Below are 16,313 nucleotides of genomic sequence, written 5' to 3' on the forward strand. Positions count from 1 at the left end.
GATGGGCGTGTCAGGCCGAGTGGCAGCAGGACAGGCGGGCGCACGTCCCCAGGCACAAACTTTTAAAGAGCATGTGAGCATGACAAGTGTCCGTCGCAACGTGTTAGATTTCGAAACTGCCTAGCAATCCAGTCCGGAACTCGCAGCTTAGCCCGGGGGGAACAGTCATTCGTCTTGGGTGTCCGCGTCCCATCCTCCCCGCCCCCCCCCCCGGTCGCTGTAGGAGGAAGAGCCGGGGGAGGGGAAGGGTGCGACGCGCCGCGCCCGCGTGTCAATGGCAGCCGCGCATTCTGGAAGAAGTTGGTTCTTGTCCCAAATACTTTTCCTACGGTGCTCCGCCCCTTGAATCTGAAGTGGCTGTCTTCCCCCTCGGCTACTGCCGGGGCGGTGAAGTGTCGGGCAGCTGTCAAATACGAAAGCTGGGGCCTTTTCTTCCCTGGGGTATCGGAGGGGAAGGAGGGGGCGGCCTGATTTCCATCTGTTGCAATTTCCTAACCAAACGCACCCTCCTCAGCCCCGAGAAGAAAGGCCCAAAGGAGGAACCCGAGGCGCTCGGCTAGTGTGACCGAGACTAGCGAGGGATGCGGGAGGCGTGCGCGCAGCAGGGAGGAAGGCTCGATTTCTGGGCTCCGCCACCCCCACGAGGAACGGGTGACAGCGCCCACGAGGGCGCAGAGTGAGGCGGCGCGGCGAGGCCCTGGTGCTGTCCTCTGGGGCTGGAAGGTGCGGGGGAGGGGCGGGGAAGCGGCGGGGCGGGCGGGGGACGGGGCGGGCGACTGGGGGCGGAGGCAGGACCTCCTGTACCTTCCCTCCTCGCCTCTCTTAATCTGACAGCGCCGAGGTGCGCGGAGCAGGAGAGGGGAACAAAGGAGCGGCGTGGGGAAGGGAGTGAGTTGGGCGAGGGAGAGTCCCCGGCCCGCTGCCAGAAGATCCCGGCAGGAGGAAGCCTAAGTGTCACTTGAATTCCACCCAAGAAGCGGGCGCCTGGGATCCGAGCGCCTAGTTTAGCAGTAACTACCGGAGTTGGTCCTACAAGTTACCGTAGACTCCGCTGGGAAGGAGACAGCCGCTTGCCCACGGCGTCCCCGCTCCTGGTCCCCGCGAGACCCCAGTAGTGTCTTGCGCTGGAAGGAAAACTCCAGAATGAAAAGCAAGAAAGGTAAGCTCCGCGGGCTCTCGCCCTGTGGGCGCTAGTCCCGGGAAAACGTGCTCGCCGGGCTTGGGGCGAGAGTGACTTGTTGGACTTTCCAGCCCCGGGGCCCTCCGGCTGGAACCGCGGCCGTTCTCTTTGTTGAGGCTGCGTCTGAAATGGCAGTTGTTTTCCCTCTAGACACAACACGAGGGGCTGTTGTAAAGGGCCGGACCTCTCCACGCTGCTGGCACATTGTCAGGAAACACTCTCACCGCCTTGTTTGTGCGACTCCCAAGTTTCATTGTTCAGCCGACACCCCACGCTCCGTCGAGACGCCCGCGTGGCTCCTCGCTCGTTCTCGCAGGCTAGGGGTGTGGGCCCGGGTGAGGGGTACCCCCCTCCCCGTGGCGACCCGGGGGCGGCCGGGAGCGCCTTTGTCTGAAAGTTGGGCACGGACTCCAGGGTCCCGACTGCCCCCGAGCCCACTCCAGACACTCTGTTCTCCGGGGGTGGGTTGTTTTCACAATCGAAGGAATGCTACTCAGGCCCCCGGGTCGCCCTCGGGGATCGGAAACTTTGGAATGGCAGACTTAAAAATTAACGGCCTCCGAAAGTTTTCCCACGAAGAATGTGGGGCAACATGAAGCGTTAGGACTGAGGGCAGGCAGCTTAAAGCAGCGTGCAAGTCAGAATGAGTCCAAGTATAACAAGCAGGCTTGGTTGTAAGTGCAAAGAGTGAGTCTGTCATTGTTTCCACGAAACGCTTGCCGTCAGTCTGGTTTAAAAGCAAAATACACGGGGCGGGGGTGGGGGGGGACCCTGCCACCGCGAAAGGTCAAAGGATGTTAGCTCCCTCTTGAAGTGAACTTTTGAGTCCCTGGCAGGGAGGTACCCCGAATGTTCCGTCCTGGGCCACAGTTGGCTTTTCTGTTGTGATTTATGTTAAGTGGTTCAAAACAGAAGTTAATCGGTCGGGGAAGCCAGCGCGGGGGAGGGGGCGCGCTGCTGCGCACGCGCAGGAGCCCGCATAGTTTTTGCAGCTTCACATTCTTCCAGAGTCCTCGCGAGCGCGGTTAAAACAATAAAGACAGAGCGGGGCCGCCCCAAGTCCGAGAGGATCTCTAAGGCCCGTTTTCACCCTGACGTGTTGATGTTTTCATTATGGGCTGGTGACTTTGAAACGCGCCTCCTCTCATGCTTTCTCAGTGGGAGTAAAACTGAATGTCAAGAGCCAGGGCTTTCGTGGTGGTTGGCGGCAGGACTCCCTGCTGACCGAGCCCCTTCCCGGGGAGCGAGGGAGGACGCGGGGCCTGCAGGTTCGAGCCTGTGGCTGGGCCCCGCGAGCACCCGGGGTGATGGCCCCTGCAAGGCCTTGTCTGCTCGCGAAAAGTTGGCAGCCGGGTCTAGAGCCCGACGGGAGGGAGTTCTTCCTGGGGTGCCTAGTGGGAAGGCGCTGTTGAAGAGCGGCGGCCGGGAGCGCAGTGCTAAGCCGGGCTTCCGCCGGGGACGGACTTCCCGGGGTCCCGGCTCCGGCGGGGGAAGCGTTGACTACTATCCCGCTCCCCCCCCCCACGCCGCTCCCCAAAGCGCCCCCGGTCCTTACCCCGCACCACCTTTGGGTACCTTCCCCAGCCCCCGCAGGTGACCCCCAGCACTCGCAGGTACACCCCCCGCCCCCGGCGTACCTCGCCAGTCCCCTGCACTCCAGGGCACCTACCCACCCCTTCCTCGAGCAATTTTGGGTACTCCCCCGCGCCCCTTCCACGGCACTCCCGGGACCCCACTCCCTGTTGCCTCCGCCTCCCACCCCGCCCCGGGTACCTCCCTGCCGTCCCCTTTCCCTCCCCACCCCCTGTTCCGGGCACCCGGCCGGGGCCCGCGGGCCCCTCGAAGGGATACTCGGTCCGCAGCCCGGGACGCGCCGGGTCGCGGACTCGGGGGAAACAATGAAGGCGCTTTGCTGACGGGGAAACTTCACGACTGGTGCGGAGCGGGTGCTGGGAAGCGCAGAGGGCCGAGTTTGCTCGGTTTCTTTCCCTTTTTAGGTTTCCTTGATAAATTTTATAGGGGTGGGCAGGCCCCCTCAGCACGTAGAGACTCACGGCAGCGTATCTAGTTTCCTGTAATCCGAAACTCTCGAGGTCCCGGTTGTGCTGCTCGTACCGTTGCAGGGGCCGAGCTCGGTGGAGGCTGAGGACCTCGCCAGAACAAAAGCTGGCTGGCCGCCCCCCTCCCGGGCCGCCCCTCCTGGGTTCCTCCCTACGGGCCTCCTCGGTCCACCGCCCCCTCCCCACCTCGGTCGGGGCCAGCCTTCCGAGTGCTCGTGTGAGGACTCTGGAAGCAGTCTGTCCCTCCCGGTTTGTGGGGTTGGACTATTTCACAAAAGTCTCTGAACACCTTTTCAAGTTTCCTTGAAAACAAAAGAACCTTAAACTCTATCGCAGAGACCGGGATTTGGGGAGATTGGCTTGTGATAATAAGCGTCTCGTCTTAGAAAGTTGAGGATACCAAAAAAATCTCCCCAAATGGCTTTAAGCCAATTAGAAAGAAGGTTCATCTAGGAAAATCCCGAAGTCTTTGTCTTGCAGTTCCTCACAGTGTGGAATTCGTGCTTTAAAACTGTTCGGTGGCTGCACCAGCCAAGCACACACACCTTGGGTTTAGTATGATTCCTGTCACTTCTGAGATATTCTCATCTCAGAAAGGAAGTTTGTTAGGTTAGGTTTGCCTTTTCCTGACTGTGTGCTTAAACTTTTCCTTCCATTATACTTTCTTTTTAGAGAAAGAAACATGGATTTGTTATTTCACGTATTTATGCTTTCATTTGTTGGTTCTTATATGTGTCCTGACCTGGAATGGACCGCTTAGCCTTGGTTTATCCAGACTAGCTCCAACCAACTGAGTTCCCCACCAGGGCTTCCTGCGATCATTACTTCTAGATGCTTTTTTAGCCTCATCTACATTTACAATCACTGTCTCTGTCTCTTGGACTCTTCTTTCCTATTCAGAAAAGATTGCTTTTTAGAGCTGTGGGACCATAGGCTTTTAGCTTTTTATACTTTTCCTTGCATATGGAAATGGAGTAGAAGGCTTGTGATTCCCCCTCCCCGCCAACCAGTTTTTTTTTTTTTTTAAGTGTAAGCAGAAAGCAGGACTTTGGAAACAAATCGTAACCGGGAGACTTTTCAAAAGCTCTGTTACAATAGGAAATGAGTAACGTGGAAAAGTCTTTTTGTTTTTCCAAGTTGAGCCACAGTCCGGAGGGAGAGTTTTAATGAAAATGGTCCTGACAGCAGCGAACGTGGTTTGCTGCAGTGAAATATCAGCTGCTGTAGCCAAGAGACAGAAGTCTTAACTTCCTGTTACTTCAGCTTTTGTGCACATATTGGAAATATTTGTGAAGAGGTCCAGAGGCCTGGCATTCATTTATTTAAATGAACTGAGAACAGAGTAAAGTCGCATTGCAGTTGGGTGTTGCTTAACTGAGACCTGCTTTTGTGTGTCACTAACCTATTCTGAAAGATCAGGCTTCTTGTCAAACCTGAGCAGATCAAAGTTCAGGCTTCAGGGCTTTGTTTGTTATAAACCCTTTGTCATTATCAACTTACAGTTGAATTCAATGGGCAAATTTTCACACTTTAAACAAAATTTTTAAGGGGAGAGTGGTTAACAGCTTTGAAAAGAATGTCTGGCTTTTCAGACATTGAGAAGTTTTAAACAAGATTTATTTTAGTCATTCAATTATTAAAAGATTGATTTTAAAAGCTGGATTTCTTCACAAGTCCAAAACAAACTCATTTATAGTTTACTAAAGTTTTTATAAATAGCTCTCCACCCAAATTTCAGTATGGGTTTTAAATTTTTCTCATTTCCTCAACAGTGAAAGCAGTTTCAGTTTAAAATGTCCTCTCCCCCCCCCCTTTTTAAAGCAGTTTAATAGAAGCTTCTTGTGAAGGGAACCATGAAATACAGGGGAGTTAAAATTTAGGATTCTCGTGTGGTTTATTGATGGCTGTTTACTAAGCCTTGAGCTAAAGTGAATTTGCAAGATCATTCTGCTCTTTTGTTAGAACTTGGTTTTTACTTTGTCTTCCGAAGGTTCTGCCTCTTCAGTGGACACTCCCTCCAGTACCTTATGCCCCCTGCAGTCCAAAACTAACCATGTGTCACCAAGTAAAGTCTGACTCAATTAACTGGGCAAATACCTCATCAGTGAATCTTTGAATCTGTAGTTTTTTCAGTTTCATTGTGTTAAAAGGCTTTAAAAGGATGGTTAAAAAAAAAACCTTCAGAAATACATTGAATGGTTTCTCACTGTGAGAGATATTCCGTTTTTATTTCCTATCTGGGTAAACCACTCAATTAAGTTTGTGTCAACAAAATTAAGAATGCATACCTTTAAATTTTGTTATTTTAATTAATTTCTTTTATGTAGAAATACTGGTATGTTCAAGCATGTGATAGTTTATAATTTTTCTTTTTTTAAATTTTAGGTTGTGTTAAACAAGGAGAATGTATTTCTTCAATAACTAAGACTTGCCCATGTCCTTTTGAAGACAGGGAGGGGTAGTAGCGTTAATTTAAATGTTTTTTATTTTGTTTTTAATTGTTGTTCAAGTACAGTTGTCTCCATTCCCCCACCACCCCTTTCCCCTGCCCCACCCACCCCTACTTCTCACCTTCCATCCTCCCCCGCCTTCCTTGGCTTTGTCCATGTTTCTTTGTACTGTTCCTTAGGGAGCCTTTTCCTTCTTCCCTCCCCCAGCTCCCCTCATCTCCCTCTCCCTCCCCTCTGGTTACTGTCAGTTTGTTCTTTATTTCAGTGTTAAATATTTTAAAGTTCTAAGTTATGTTTAAATGTCTAAAAGAGCCAGGTCTGAACTTTTACTGAATATGCAGTCTATGTGTGATTTGAATATCTTTATGGTTTGTGAATGCTTAAAATATCTGGTAGGATTAAAGTACTTAAGGACAAAAGAGAGTTTCCTTTGGGGTTGTGTATTCAGTTTTGTCTTGTAATAATTCAAGACAACCCTGCTTACTGATAATGCAGTATTTTCCCTTCAGATTAATATGGCACTTGAAGTTTGTGGAAAGTTAAAATTTTGAGTTTAGGCATTTTTATTCTCTAATAGGAAATGTTTTTGTGTAACAACATTGGAAATTTCAGTGGTTGTTTACGTTTAATAAAGAGTGACTAGTACTGGCCATTAAAAGCAGGTGTTGAGTTTTGAACAAATACAAGTATCCATGAAAAAGAAATGACCATGCAATTGGCAGAAATTTTTATCTTTAGAATACTGAGTTAAGTGTAATTTTCCCTCTTATTTCAAAACTTAAGTAGAAGAAAGAGGAAGCATAGCGTTTAAAATGTACAATGGGAAACTCATTAGGTTTATCCTCGATAGCAGTGACCTCAAAGAGCAGGTTGTTAGACACATTCCATCTGCTGTTGTACCTTTCCTGATAACACAGGTGGCAAACTGTTACTCACTTGGGTGGAGCTTTGTCTCCTGTTGGATTACATGAAAAACTGGCCTGAGTATCATTCCAAAGAACTGTGAAAAGTTAAATTCTGTAGGAAAGTGGGTACAATAAGGCACAACTGGTTGAGAGTCTAGAATGTGTTTCTGGTCAGATTACTCTTGATACTTCACATGTGCTTTGGTATTTCAGAACAGAAAACACTGGTCCCTCCTTGGGCTCCCAGCAGTTGAGAAAACATGTTCACACCAAATGGTCAAAAGAGATGAGTTCTGCAGAGGTGCCCTGCTGATGAAAGTGGTTAACACTGGCCTTTGTCCTTTGCTAGGTGTCGTTGCAGCATCCGGCAGTGAGACTGAGGATGATGACAGCATGGACATCCCCTTGGACCTTTCCTCTTCTGGCTCAGGCAAGAGAAGGCGGAGAGGCAACCTGCCGAAGGAATCTGTGCAGATTCTCCGTGATTGGCTGTATGAGCACCGATACAACGCCTATCCCTCAGAGCAAGAAAAAGCATTACTGTCCCAACAAACACACCTATCTACACTACAGGTAAGGGAAAAGAACACGGTATATGCACAGAGGTTTCTTTTCTTTTCTTTTTCCTTTCTAAAGTTATTTTATAACATTCTTGTATGTCAAGTCCTTAAGTGCCTCCTGGCTCAAAAAAAAGAATATCTTATAAACTTTCTAGTACTGATAGCTAATAATTGTAAAAGAAACAGAAAACACTGAACCAGTCATCTGTCAAATAACATTTTCCTAATGCCTAAGAAAGCCTTGCTTAATGCAACAAACATAAAAGGGAGGTTAAATCTTACTCTTATTACCCAGGAAACTGGTTTGATATTTAAACGAGGATAGTCCTCAGTGAGGTAATTCATGTCTGTCTGTTGACACAGTGATTTGAACTGGGAAAAATCAGTAACTGGGGGGAGTGGCCCTTTTCATACAGGAAAGATTTTCCTGTAGTTGATTAACTTAGATGTTGGGGCAGCAGATAATCCGTTAGTGTGGGGGAGAGTCGAAAGGTAAACTTCCTTCCCTAAAAGCAGTTTTAGACATTGGAGAATTTAGACCTTTTTTTCCTGAAAAGAAAGGTTTAAGGATGTAAGGATGATGAGACAAAAAGGCATTTGTGTTAGGAGAGAAGCCCTTTTCTTTCTGGGCTGGACTCAGATATGTTGGAATAACTTTGTAAGCTTCAGTAAGCCTGTTTACCCCTTCTTAGATGCAGAGAGATATCACGTAGGCATTTATGGATGGTTCTCAGGACATGCATGCTCAGTGTTAAAGCGTACCTGTGTGGTTTCAGGTCTGTAACTGGTTCATCAACGCGCGCCGCAGGCTCCTCCCTGACATGCTAAGAAAGGATGGCAAAGATCCAAATCAGTTCACAATTTCTCGCCGTGGGGCCAAGATTTCTGAAGCAAGCTCTGTGGAGTCAGCGATGGGCATCAAGAACTTCATGCCAACTCTAGAGGAGAGCCCATTTCATTCCTGTACAGCTGGACCAAACCCAGCCCTGGGCAGGCCACCCTCCCCTAAGCCATCATCTCCAGGATCAATTCTGGCTCGTCCATCAGTAATCTGTCATACCACTGTGACTGCATTGAAAGATGTGCCTTTCTCTCTCTGTCAGCCCGTTGGTGTGGGACAAAACACAGATATACAGCAGATAGCGGCCAGCAACTTTATAGACACCTCCCTGGTGTACCCTGAGGACACCTGTAAATCTGGACCAAGTACAAATACACAAAGTGGTCTTTTCAACACTCCTCCCCCTACTCCACCGGACCTCAACCAGGATTTTAGTGGATTTCAGCTTCTAGTGGATGTTGCACTCAAACGCGCTGCAGAGATGGAGCTTCAGGCCAAACTCACAGTGTAACCCTTTTCCAGCAAAACGGTTCTCACAAATGTTATGATTGCCGGGGTGATGGCAAGAGATTAATTGCATTATTTTATATATATTTTTATTAATATTTGCACATGGGATTGCTAAAATGAAGCTTCCTGTTACTGAGATGTCTTCAATGGAATACAGTCATTCCAACAAACTATAAACTAAAGCTACTGTAGAAACAAAGTTTTTTTTTTACTGTTTCTTGGTAGATTATTCATAATGTGAGATGGTTCCCAAGATCATGTGATTTTTTTTCTCCTCTTCCCCCCCCATTTTTTGTTGGCGTTTTTTTTCAGACTGTGCAATACTTAGAGAACCTATAGCATCTTCTCATTCCCATGTGGAACAGGATGCCCACATACTGTCTAATAAATTTTCAATTTTTTTCAAACGAGTATGAATCTAGTTGATGCCTTTGTTCATGACATAATAAAGTATTTTCTTTAAAATTTACTGTAACATAGAGTGTTTTGTTGAGGGAGGTGCTTCTTAAAAGTGAGTAGGAATATGTATCACACCAATGAGAGGAAGTTGGGGGTTGGGTGGAGTGTGAGTTAAGGGGGTGTCACCAGCTCTTTGAAGAACTGAGGACAACAAGCCAGTATGTATAAACAGGATGTGTGATATTGACTCTTGATAGGAAGCATAAAGCTTTTCTTAAAACCGTGTGGCAAATTAAAATGAGTCATTCCTTCAGTGATTTGCTAACCACTAAAGCCCTTAGTAATCTGTCTTGCATATATTAAAACATGGCCAGTGTTGAAAAGAAAGGTCTCAAAGCACCTGATTATGGCTTAACTTTCCAGAAGTAAACAACAATCTAAGCAGTCTCTTAGTATTACCCCTCTTTCATGTTACCCTTTAAACTTTATTTAGTGGTAACAGTTAGATAAGGGCTTTACATTAAAGTAGAGCACTAGTTTGAACAGAGATCACCTCTGAAAACATTTTCTACAATGATTAAAACAGTGCGGCTTTGTCTCCTGTGGGGTTGTTGGTTTATCAGGTTTATTTTCTAAGGTCACAAGTGGAGTTTGTTGGGATAGACAATTATTTATGAAGCCAGGGTGGCCAGAGGGGAATTGGTGGTCCTTTCACTTATGGTTGAGCAGATTTGTCACATGCCACAAAACTATTCTTAGCAGTCACGCTTAGTATGAGGTTTCTTTGTTAATGACAGTCATGTTCTTTCCAGCCCTGACCCAGCTCTGAGTTGTCTAAGGGAATGTCACAGCTTCAGCATGGTTTAAGGAATGTAGAAAAATTCTTCCAAATTTACATTTATCTAATTCTGAAACTATTTAGAAAGTACTTACTGTAGAAAGAGCTAAATTCAAAGACTTCTGGTAAATGAAAGAGAAAAACTTACAACCGGGAGATGTAAGAACAATGAGCGAGGCCCTGGCCAGGTTGCTCAATGGATTAGAGCATCATCCCTGTATGCCAAGGTCGTGGTTTCGAACCAGGGTCAGGGCACGTACAGAGTCAACCAGTGAATGCATAAATAAGTAGAACAACAAATTGATGATTTCCCCTACCCAGTCTTCTCTCTTTAAATAAATGTTAAGAGGAAGAGGTGTGGTACTATACCCTGTTAGGAGCACAGCTTTAAGGGGCACATCAGCCTTGAGTGGACTAGTCCCACCTCAGGGTCATAGAAATAGATAACACTAAAAATGAAATGAGAAAGTATCTAAAAGGAACAAAATAAACACAAAATGAGATAAAGGGGATTAAGAATCATTACTTGCTCTAATAGCTACATCAAAGGCTGCAAGTCAGTACTGATAAGGGAGGCCAGCAAATCACGAAAGTCTTCCCTAGTTATGTTATGAGTCATCCCAGAAAGGGGAGAGAAGGAAGCCATATGAGTGATTCAGGAAAATGTCAAGGGTCACATGAAACCCAAAGGTTTAAGAAAAAAGTCACTCCAGATTGCCGGTTTTATTTCCCCCCCCTTGAAATTGATAGAGATCTTGATGGACAGTAATTTGTGTAATAAGTGTAATTGGAAAGGTAAATACAAAAAAATGCTAATGGAAATGTTTTTATGCATATAACTTGGATGGCATATCTTCTCATTTGCTTATTTTTAATGTATTTGTATTTTAATGTATTTAGAGCTCATCCTTTTTATGTTTATATTTTAAAGATTTTATCTACTTTTAGAGAAAGGAAAAGAGAAAGGGAGAGAAACATAAATGTGCAGTTGCCTCTCCCACCGCCCCCCCACACATCCCCCCCCCCCCAAACCTGCTAGCAGCCCAGGCATGTGCACTGCCTGGGAATCAAACCAGCAACCCTTTGGTTCACAAGCCTGCACTTAATCCACTGAGCTACACCAGTCAGGTCTAGAGTTCATCCCTCTTAGATAGCATACAGTTGGGTCTGTATTTTTTATCTAGACTAATAATCTGCCTATTGTACTTGGTGTGTTTACTTGATTTACATTTAATGTAATTGCTGATATGTTAGTATTTATTTACCATTTTAGCTTTTTTTTCTCTGCAACTCTTCCTGCCTTTTGGATTATATATATATTTTTTAGTATTTTATTTTTATTTTTTTCTATTGGTTTATAAACTATATTAATGTATTTTTCCATTATGGTTGACATTTTAAATGGTTGTTCTGGGATTACAATATATATCTTTACTACAATCTACTCGGTCAGTACACAAGTTTCCACATAATATCGAACCTTGCAGCAGGGTAGTTCAAGTCATCCTCTCTTCATTTTTCCTGCACTATAGCTACATGACAAATCCAACAAGACAACATTATAATTTCTGTTTTAAACTTACATGTGTCTTAAAACAAGAGAAAAGAGAATGTACATATATAGTCTTTTATGTTTGCTGAATGTTTACTATTTGTGAGGCTCTACATTCGTGTCAGTCTAAATAACATGTCTCCTCAACTTACAGGAATTTTTTGAGACTCGTGTGGGCCTGCTGGTGACAAACCATCTGTTTTTGTTCATTGGAAATAATTGACTTTTATCTTGGGAAGACAGGTTCACTAAAGATAGAATTATGGGTTGATCATCTCTTTGGGTTATTTTTCCATCATTGTAGTGGCATTACCTCTGGCTCCCACTGTTTTTCATGAAACATCAATTGTCTCTTGTATCGTTCTTCTCTTGTATGTAATGTCTTTTTCTCCGGCTCTTCTATCATTGTATTTCAGCAGTTTGATGTGCCTACGTATGGTTTTCTTTGCATTTCTGTGCTTGGGGTTTGTTAAGCGGCTTGAATCAGTAAGTTTATGTTTGGGAAGCTTTGCCCATTTCTTCAGTTGTTTTTTTTCCTGCTTTCTCCTAGAAGAACTACAGTAGATTTATATTAGATCACTTGATGATCTCCGAGGCTCTGTTTCACATCATCCTAGGTTCTCTCTGTCAATTGGATAACTTGTACTAGTGTATCTGTTCACTGGAATCATCTCAAAAGCTTAAAAATCCCACAAACACAAAAACTGGTGTGAGTTGAAGAATTTTTAAAAGCTCCCTTAGTGATGCTACTGCATACCGAGCTTGGGAACCACTTCTCTAAGTAATTCTTTAAATCAGCTATTGCTTCTCTTCTTAAGTAGAACATTAGGAATCTCTTTCCAACAAACATAATTTTGTTTTGCAATTTTTTTTGTTGAGGCATTAGTCAATCTTTGTGAAAGAAATGTAATTTGCTGTAGAATCATCACTCTTATCACCCAAGTTAACTTATCCAATTAGAGTTTAACGTAAGATTGAAATTTGGCACTGGGCTCATATTATACTATACGTGCAGTGCATATAGTAATATGTAAAGCCAAGCCCTGACTGGTGTGGCTCAGCTGGTTGAGCATCCTTCCTCAAAGGGAAGGTTTTCAGGTTTGATTCCCAGTCAGGTCATGTGCCTGGGTTGCAGGTTCAGTCCTGGTCAGGGTGCATAGGAGAAGCAATGGACTGATTTTTCCTGTATCAGTGTTTCCCTCTCTGCCCCTCTCTAAAAATAAATAAAATCTTTTAAAAAACTGTAAGGCCAAGCCACTAGCAAGTAGAGCTAACCCTGCAAGAAGGTGAACATGGCATTTGTACCAAACCAAAAAAGTTTATCTCTGGAAGCTGGCTAGAGAATAAAAAGCAATGCTCAGAGATCTAGTTTTAGGTCTCCTTGGGCTAATTAAGAGCAGAATGTTATAATTGTGTTGCTTTAAATTTATTCTCAACTTTTTAAAATACTTTATTTATTTTTAGAGAGAGGGGAATGGAGGGAGAAAGGGAGAGAAATATCAATGTATGCTTGCCTCTTGCATGTCCCCAGATGGGGACCTGGCCCTCACCCCAGGCATGTGCCCTGACTGGGAATCTAGCTGGCAAACTTTCGGTCGATAGGCCGGTGCTCAGTCCACTGAGCCACACTAGCCAGTGTGAACATTTTATGTTTATGTCATGTCTCAGTTAATTCCGACAACCCTGATGAAATGTATTTGTGTATCTAAGGGAACAGACCCATCAATGTTCTGCTGGTCTGTAGTTACCAGCTGCGGTAGAGCTCCCATCCTTTGGGTGATTCTGCAAGCTTACACTTTCCACACACTTATGCCTGAAATGAAAGAACTTGGAACCATCCCATTTTTATCACACTGTTCAGTAAAGTTTTGGAGATTGCTTTGGCAGATGACCCTATACAAGGTTCATCTTCCAAGTACTTCAGCGGACGGGTCTGCTGTCTGTCAACTGCATTCCTCTCACCCATTCCATTTCCCTTTGGCCAGCTTTGCCTTGCAGGGAGACTTGCAGGACCTGACACATCCTTTTGCTTTCCTAAAGAATAATTACCTCTATACACCTACCATCACCTGGGCCAGATTCAGAGTTCTGCTTCTGCATGGCCTCCTGGCAGGTGAATGTTCCTTCTCTGTGTAAGTCTTAACACTTGGCGTTTTATTCAATGTACTTCATTTTCCTTTCTAAGTACTGGCTTCTCGAGCCTGCAACCTTGGACTACTACCATTTTTAGCACATTTCTGTTTTTTTATTTTGACTGTGAGAATCTTTAGACTTATCCTAGTATTGATAGTTACTCTGTGTTGGTCCTTTCAACTTTCTTTTTACAAAAATATCTTTAAAGTTATATTCGGCCAAATAGAGATTAGGGACTGCTCTAGGACAAAGGCTAGCGTAACTGAACAACACTTGCAATTTTCAAAGGGAAGTAAAGATTTATGGCAATGCTTTCCCACTCTTTACCTCCTACCCGCAAACTCCCCTTTTCTGAAACAATGTATGTCCATTAGAGTCAAAGGTCTTAAATTATATACAGCACGGAGCAAAGAGCAGCTTTAAAGTAAATAAACAGCGCTCTGTGAACAAAGTAAAACAGAGCATTATTTCCCCTTTGGAGACCTAAGATACAACAGAAATAAACTTAGCCTATATAAGTTTTATAAAAGAACTGCCACCTCTAAGCTTGACTAAAAGACTAACTTTATTTGGTGAAATGTGCCTCTATTCGCAGGCAGGGGCTGCTCTGATTCAGCAGCTCCTGTTAATTCGAACCTGCAGAGGTGCCTTTGATCAGCTCTCTCAGAGCCTACTGGTCTCCTTAGGTGGTTCGGAAAACATCAAAAGACCAGTAAGCCTGACTCCAATCTCAGCCTTCCTGTTTCTACATCTGCCCACTGGGTTCACACAACAGCGTGTTTTCCTTGAAAGGCATTCTCAACAGATTGTTCTGTCATAATGTTAAACCTGTTTCCACGTAGGGCATGTATTGGGAATATATCAGAGGGTATTCCTCTTTGTAACTCAGATCTCTGAAAATGATGAGTCAGGGCTCATTTGCACTGACATTTATGAGTATGTGAATTAACGCCTTGCTCGCCTGATGCTGGAAGAGAAGAAACATTAATTCAGGGAACTCTGTTATAGTAAAGCAGTTACTAAGCGCAACATATTCTGTGCATGAAGATGGCATTCAGACAAGGAGTCTGATTGATGTTATTTGGGACTTGCAGTGGATCGGGAATTCTCAGTTATGAACAAATGGCAAATGTTTCTTACCAAAACACTTAACACTGGAGGGTGGTAGGTAGGTCAATATCATGGAGACTTTTTTTTCCTTTCAATTGGCTTCTCTTGCTTTGTACACTCAATTACAAGTTAATACTTGTCCTTGGGCTTTATTTCCCTTTCAAGGCCCATGCAGAGGATTTTATGCCTTTGTATTCAGATTTTTAAGAAGCCTTATTTTTAATAATGTTTTGGGAGGTGTTTTAGAACAAAAGGGGCGATAGGTAAAAGAATTGCACTTTGTGTAGACTCAAGCAAGTTATTTGGCATCTGTAAACCTGGGTTCCTTCATCCCTAAACTTGGCAAGAATAAATGTTTAAATCTCAAAGTTGTTAAGGGGATTAAATGAGGTAACAAAATGGACACTAAACATTTTAGAGCAAAGCAGATTGGCCTACAAACATGTTTTGCTTGTTGCACCTTAGATAGATGGACTTACCTCTATACACCTACCATCACCTGGGCCAGATTCAGAGTTCTGCTTCTGCATGGCCTCCTGGCAGGTGAATGTTCCTAATCCAGGTTCAGCCTTTGATTTTATGCTGCCAGGCCCTGGCTCTGCCTGTCCTTCCCACCTCCAGCTTGCCTTTCTCCAGTTTCTCACAATAGCAGCAGTTCAGTTCCTTCCCCCATCTTTATTGCTGTCTCTGCTTCCTTCTTTCCTAGTATGCTATTCAAGGAAGTGGGGTGAGCGATTCAGAAATGGGTTGCAGGCTGCAGAGATTGGTGTCCCTTATGCCGAAAACTAGATATTCACCATCTCTCTCACACCAAGATGTTTGACTTTTCAGTACTGGCATCACTTCTGCAAATTTCCAAATAACACTAGTTCTTAGTTAATAGAAGGCTAAGTATCCGATTCGTTTTCTGTTCCTCCTTCTGAGCTCACTTCAGTGGAATACTCAGAAGAGATCTCAATTTACCTTTTGTGATTTTTTTCTGTTCTAAGGATAGATGCTAAGTTTAATATAAGTATGGAACTGAAACAGATATATATTTTCATTTGTTTTTATTGGAGGTTAGAAGGACTTTAAAGGGTTATTTAAATGAGATGAGAAAACTGGATTTATCTCTTAACCTTTTCAAGTTAATTAACCTCTCTAAGCCTCAGTTTCCTCATCTCTTTGTTTTATACTCCAGAGAATATTTATCATATATCACCGTCGATCTTGCACCAGGAATAATGACTGGCTTAATAGAACCTCATTTGTCTATCCTGGAGTTTATGCTTTTGCTTTTGCCTCATCCCCTAGTTACTCAAGTAAAATGTCGTTCCTTCATCACTTTTCTTCACTCTTTGCTCTCCTTTCTTCTTTCCTTTTTTAAAATAAATTTTAAAGGTTTTAATACTACTTTCATGATCGATCCATTTTTTAAAAGATTTTATTTATTTATTTTTAGATAAATAAATAAACAGGAGCTTCTGTCCCCAGGGAGCTGGAGTGGGCCCCTGCCCTACATGTGGATCATTCACCAACCCGGAAGCTTCTTACCTTTCCTGATTTTGGCAATAGCTAAGGCTGGCACCTGGTGTAGAAGGAAGAGGACTGAGCTTAGCTTCAGAGGAACTAAGTATTAATAATACTGGGCCAGCATACCATTAACTCCTGTAAACTGATTTTCTCTCCAATAAAGCAAAGGGTTGGATTAGATGATCTCTTTAGGCTCTGAAAGCTTTAAATTTCTATGAACATCAGCAATAATACATATAGATCCAAGAATGGTATAGCTTATT

General features: G+C 44.3%; 1 protein-coding gene across 2 annotated transcripts; it reads left to right on the forward strand.

Annotated features, from left to right (window-relative positions):
* Positions 1-258: 258 nt before the first annotated feature.
* Positions 259-8,916, forward strand: TGIF1 (TGFB induced factor homeobox 1). Of its 2 annotated transcripts, none has more exons than XM_037050282.1 (4): positions 259-723; positions 835-1,150; positions 6,945-7,168; positions 7,932-8,916. In XM_037050282.1, the coding sequence occupies exons 2-4, from the start codon at positions 1,144-1,146 to the stop codon at positions 8,505-8,507; spliced, it is 807 nt and encodes a 268-aa protein (XP_036906177.1). In that variant the 5' UTR covers positions 259-723; positions 835-1,143; the 3' UTR covers positions 8,508-8,916. The 2 variants fall into 2 exon arrangements, with proteins under 2 accessions (XP_036906177.1, XP_036906176.1); XM_037050281.1 differs by having other exon boundaries at positions 260-723; positions 835-1,159.
* Positions 8,917-16,313: the final 7,397 nt, after the last annotated feature.

This window comes from Sturnira hondurensis, unplaced genomic scaffold (assembly GCF_014824575.4).
Source record: "Sturnira hondurensis isolate 20B ecotype Veracruz unplaced genomic scaffold, ASM1482457v3 Scaffold0006713, whole genome shotgun sequence".
NCBI lineage: Eukaryota > Metazoa > Chordata > Mammalia > Chiroptera > Phyllostomidae > Sturnira > Sturnira hondurensis.

Coding starts and splice junctions, on each gene's coding strand:
- TGIF1 (XM_037050281.1), top strand. Junction 7,169..7,931: donor CACACCTATCTACACTACAG/GTAAGGGAAAAG, acceptor GTGTGGTTTCAG/GTCTGTAACTGGTTCATCAA.